Source organism: Tupaia chinensis, unplaced genomic scaffold, assembly GCF_000334495.1.
Source record: "Tupaia chinensis unplaced genomic scaffold, TupChi_1.0 Scaffold148734_1, whole genome shotgun sequence".
NCBI lineage: Eukaryota > Metazoa > Chordata > Mammalia > Scandentia > Tupaiidae > Tupaia > Tupaia belangeri.
The window spans coordinates 94,949-100,813 of record NW_006208581.1 but is presented as its reverse complement, the minus strand read 5'-3'; the positions used below and the strand labels follow the sequence as shown (position 1 = coordinate 100,813).

The 5,865-nt window shown below is 40.1% G+C and overlaps 1 protein-coding gene across 1 annotated transcript in view; it reads right to left on the bottom strand.

Moving 5' to 3' along the window:
* ZDHHC15 (zDHHC palmitoyltransferase 15) overlaps nt 1-5,865 on the bottom strand; it is a gene marked incomplete at its 5' end in the record, with an annotated part of 115,960 nt that overhangs the window by 64,201 nt on the left and 45,894 nt on the right. The window contains 3 exon segments of the mRNA XM_027769140.1: nt 2,153-2,256; nt 3,742-3,868; nt 5,857-5,865. The exon segment at nt 5,857-5,865 is cut by the window's right edge and continues 124 nt beyond it. Coding sequence (XP_027624941.1) covers nt 2,153-2,256; nt 3,742-3,868; nt 5,857-5,865 — 240 coding nt within the window.

The following is a 5,865-nucleotide window of genomic DNA, read 5'->3' as shown; positions in this document are numbered from 1 at the left end:
CATTAGTACACGTAGCCCCTCTCCCATTTACTTGCATGTATCCCATTTTCAATAAAAAGGCACGGTGATTCCTAGCAGTTGTCACTCCTCAGAGAGCGATCTTAGAGGAGTGTCCAGCTTAGGACGTGCATGAAAAAGCACGAAGCCTTTGTCTTTCTTTTCTTCCAGCGTCGCCTCCGTCGAGCCAACCCACCCCAGCCGAGGATGGTCCCCGGCACTTGGTAACTTAAAACTCATGCCAGGTATGTGTGTGTGCATGCCCAAGATCCTGAGAGGAGAATGGAGAAGGGATTGCAGCAAGGCCATCCCCACTGGAGGGTGATTTCTCACTTTCTGTCTCTCCAGCAAGTGTATGTGCCCTATAGCAAAAATATGTCTTAAAAAAGAAAAAAGAACTTACTTTTATTCATTTTTTTGGGGGGAGAGGTTTGTGCTATAGGGCACGTGTGCTTGCCAGACAGAGAGAGACAGAGAGACAGAAAGTGAGAAATCACCCCCCCAGGGGGGATGGCCACACCGCAATCCCTTCTCTTCCATTCTCCTCTCGTGATCTTGGGCACGCACGCACACGCGCCTGGCATGAGTTTAAGCCACTGGATCCAGGATGCGAACAGCTATCGACTACGTGGGAGTCCAATGACATAATCATTATGCTAACTGCTGGTCCCTTTTATTAAATTTTTTTTATTGCCAGAGGGTGTATGCACTTAGCGAGAGAGAGAGAGAGAGAGAGAGAGAGAGAGAGAGAGAGAGAGAGAGAACCAACTGAGCCTGGTCACAGTTAAAATTCTTTTTTCTTCATCTCTCCTTAGGCACATATGTACATGTGCCTGGTGTGTATTTCAAGCTGCCAGGGCTGGGATTCCAACCACAGTTGACCATGTGGGATTCTGCTTTCTATTGAATCAGCTGGCAATGTGCTTTCCTCAAGAATTGGACTTCCAGTTAAAGAACCTGTGCTTAGATAATTTAACTGGGTGAAACAATGGAGAAAGGCTTGCTTTCTCCAGTGGCTCCCCAACTCAATGCTTTGCCATTAAGCCTCATTTACTCTAGGTGCAGTTTGTAATAACTATTACAAGTTCCTACTCAAAACTGCTGCCAGACTCTGCGTTATTGGGACTAGTACCTAAAAATTACTTCCTGATGGCTGGTATCAGCAATATAAGCAAATGATGGAGGCACAGAAGTAGTCATAGCAACAGGCGAAGACAAAGAATAGGGCTGGCAATGGGGGCACATGAGAACTTAACTTTCAGTTCTTCACAAAAACTGTGAAGATGACCCCAATTATCTGGCATGAGAAAATTGGAAGAGTAAAGTTCTATGTCCTTATTTTTCTTTTGTCTCTCTGTCTATTAGAAAAGTAGACTCCATGCTTGTGTAGGTTTTCTCCCATACACTATATTTTTAAAATAATTATTTTATTTAACTTTATTTACTTATTTTAATTTGACCAGAGAGGGACACACACACTCACACACACACACACACACACACACACACACACACACACACAGAGAGAGAGAGAGAGAGAGAGAGAGAAAGAGAGAGAGAGAGAAACTGAAAAAGCAAGCTGCCAGGCCCAGGACTCGAACCACAATTGGCCATGTAGGAGTTCAGTGCTTTTAATTACCATGCCACCTCCTTGCCCCCATATACTATCTTTTATTCTTTAGTGTATTTAAGCCATTCTAAAGGAGAATGAATAAAATATTTAAAAGAAAACTTAACCAATGTGAATGAAGAGGGGTACAGAAAGGTGAACTGCTGACCGTTGATTGAACTGATTATAGCTCTGGACTCAAGCAAAGCACTATGAGTGACTACTATGATTGACAAGATTATTTACAAATTTATATAGCACTTTTTATTATAATTTCTGATTTATCTGGCTGGTAATAAATTATGGTATCTCAAGGCTGGTAAGGAACCTCTCAAGCTGCCATCTAATCCTACTTAAGCTATCCATGTTTGCTAAACAAACCTGGCCATATTTGCTCTCCTGTATTCAGAGGGAACTTATGAGGTTGGCATGCTTATAAATTCTTTCTCATTATTTCCTTACCACATTATATTGGTTGTATTAAAATGGAGTTTATAGTATTTCATCTACTGGGTGAAGAAAATACTTCCTTCTGAGCTTACTTACCTCTGTTGTCATCCTCGTTGTCTTCCCAGGGTTCTTCATTTGCTAGCAGTGGGTTCTGTGACTCATTCATAGACCTCATGGGGAAGGAATGTCCATCACCAGGGCTGGTGGGGAAAGGAAGGCAGTGAACTCTTACAGCCTACATGGAGCTTTTGTGAAGGTAAGTATCTTCTTAGAAATTGGAGATGAGGGGGTGTCCTTAGGAATATTTAGGCTTTTTGTCTAAAACAATGGTGGAATAGGCTCTTATAATAGCATAATTTAATTGCTGTACTGCTCTCAATTTCTGTATTTTGTCTCTCTGTATCAGTGTTGACTGTTTTTGTTTGTAAGCAACTATTTAATTTGTTTCCCACAATACCATGATGTCAATATGCACACACAGCAAGCTTCATAAATATCATTTAATAATGATGATTCCAATTTATATACCATTATCTTACTGCTTTGATTCTAAATTTTCAAGAAAGATTGGGACCAGCAGATGGCATAATCGTTGCTATAGGGCGCGTGCGCTCGCCAGACAGACAGAGACATTAGAGACAGAAAGCAAGAAATCACTCCCCAGGGGGGATGGTCACGCTACAATCCCTTCTCCTCCATTCTCCTCTCGGGATCTTGGGCATGCACGCACACATGCCTGGTGTGAGTTTTAAGCCACTGGGTCCGGGACGCGAACCATGGTCAACTACGTGGGAGTCCAGCGCCCTATAGCAAAAATCTCTCCAAAAAACCCCCCCAAAAGACAAAAAATTATAAGTGCTGGTGGGAGTGTGGTGAAAGTGGAACTCTCTTATACTGTTGGTGGGAATGTAAATTGGTTCAGCCACTGTGGAGAACAATTTGGAGATTCTTCAAAAATCTACTAATAGAACTACCATGTGATACAGCAATCCCACTCATTGGTATCTACCCAAAGGACAGAAGAATTCTTAATCAGAAAAATGCTTGCACATCGATGTTTCTTGCGGCATTATTCCCAATTGCTAAGACATGGAACCAATCCCATTGACCATGAACAGATGAATGGATCAAAAAACTGTGGCACATATATTCCATGGAATACTAGTCAGCCATAAAAAACAACAAGAACCTGGCTTTTGACAGAAAGTGGATGAATATGAAAGATTTACTGCTGAATGAAGCAAATCAGTCTATGTAGGAGAGACATCGTATATCTCCACTTGATATATACGAACTGTCCACATTCTATGACTAAAACTGAATGACTAAAGGAAATAGAAACTCAGTGAACAGTTTTGAATACCAGATATAGCTTGGGAAGAGGGTGGGTGAAGGAGTAGGGTCTGAGGAAGGACATTTAGAAGAAAAATAGAGAGGCAAAGCATTAATGGAACAAAGAAATGGGGTATTATCATTGAAGATAACTTTATAGTATTATCAATGGAATTGGGGACAAATGTACACATGTTGGAATATCTACTTTGCAAGCTAAATAATGTGATTGAATGTATAAAAGAACTTGACATTAAAAAAATGTCAGCTTTTCAACAATTAAAAAAAAATTGAATATGCTGCCCCAAGGCATAGTCCTGCATCAATTTCTTTCAGTGGTAAAAATTACCTACCTGGACCCAATAGGTATTAACCAGAACTTCTTGTTATCTCCAAATACTTGCAGGATATTCTTGGTGAAACCAAGGTTGAACCCATTTTTCTCTGGGCCACTTGTAAACACTGGAGTGCAGAAGGCCTCTAGTGCAGGGTAGGGGAGTTGAAGAAAAGAAAGCAATAAAGAAAGACATTTCAGCAGTCATGATTTTACAGTTCTTCACAAATGTGACTTGGTTCTATGGTTGATATTTTTTGTCATGGTAGCACAGTCCCCTCATTTTTAGTTATTGCTAAATTACTCAGTAAAATCTAGTTTAACCACTTAATACAAGGCAAGCTTGAATTAGAACATTCTTTTAAAAAAAGTCAGGGTTAACATATATAATGGTAGAAATAATTTAGCAGCTATGGGGGTAGTATATATTTTGTACTACTGGATTTAAATATTGAAGGAGCAGATTTAACAGCACTTTACTTGACTCTAAGTGACAGCAACAGCCAAATTGCCTCCATCTTTACAGCTGGAACCAAATGAAATGAGAAATAAAGAGATGGTAATAACAATTGATTTGGATTTACAACATTGCAGAAATGAAGGTGTTCACACTGAAGGCTGCAGTGTAAGCAATTGAATTTTACTCTAGATAAAATGTTTATGTGTGAACTATAATCACCTCAAAGACTATGAGGAATCTGACCATGTTAGTGCATATTATTATTATTTTTTTTTGGAGAGGTTTTTTTGCTACAGGCTGTGTGCGCCCGCCAGAAAGACATAGAGAGACAGAGAGACAAAAAGCGAGAAATCACTCCCCAAGGGGGATGGCCATGCCACAATTCCTTCTCCCCCATTCTCCTCTTGGGATCTTGGGCATGCATGCACATGCACCCAGCGTGAGTTTAAGCCACCGGTCCGGGACTCAATCTGCGGTCGACTACATGGGAGTTCAGCGACGTAGCCATTACGCAAACTGCTGGTCCCAAGTGCACATTATTTTGAGACACACATTTATCCCATTAAGCAAACACTTTTGCTGTTGGACTGTTTCTGTATCTGACCATTTCTGATTTGATCTTAGTTTCAGATTGTTATCATGAAGGTTTTAGCACTTTTTACTTTGTAGCTGATCTGTAATTCAAAATGTTGATCTACTACCTTAGCAACTGAGCTCTAAATATATATTTATTTTAGAAAATATGTCCAAATACTTCCTTACCTGTTAGTATTAGCAAATGAATTCCCAAAGTGTTGTGGTTTTTTGTAACTTTTTTTTTCTTTTAGGTTTTTGCCATAGGGTGCATGCACTTGGCAGAGAGAGACAGAGAAAAGGAAAGTGAGAAAGCACTCTGCATAGGGTGATGGCCATTTTGCAATCCTGTTTCTATTTTCCTCTCAGGATCTTGGCACGCACACACATTCACCTGGCCTGAGTTTCAAGCCATTGCGTGAGGGACTCCAATCATGGTAGGCCATGTGGGAGTCCAGTCACTTAATCATCACACCAACTGCTGGTCCCCAATGTAGTGATTTTTTACACTAAATTTCCCTCAAATCTATCCTAATTAAACATTCAACACTTGGACATTTTCTTCTTGCTCCTGGTATACTGATCTGTATGCTATGTAAATATTTGTTTCACTGTAGATGAAAACAATTGTTGTGTTGGAATCCATTAGAAATATAGTTCTCCTGGGCTGGTCCCATAGCTTAGTGATTAAGGGACCTGGATCCCACATGGCCACCCACAGTTAAAATTCCAACTCCAGAGGCTCAAGAAACATGCTGGGCTTGTGTGGGTGTATGCCTCATTCATGAAGACATGGAGAAAGGATTGTGGCATGACCATGTACAGTGAGAAATGCTTTCTCCCTCTGTCTCATGAGTGCACACACCCTCTGATAATTAAAAAAAAAGAAAGAAAATAAATATAGTTCTTCAAATAACAGCCTAGAGTACAGAGTAACTAACAGGAAAAATTGCTCATTTTTTTCTATTCATTTTCCATTTTCATCTGTTTGTTTGGAGCTAAAATGTTTCACCGAAAGTTTTTCACTTCCTTGAGGACAATGTATGGGTCAGTTTGATACATATTAATATGTTTTTTTTCCTCTAGTCTTAATAGTCTTACCTAAGGTGG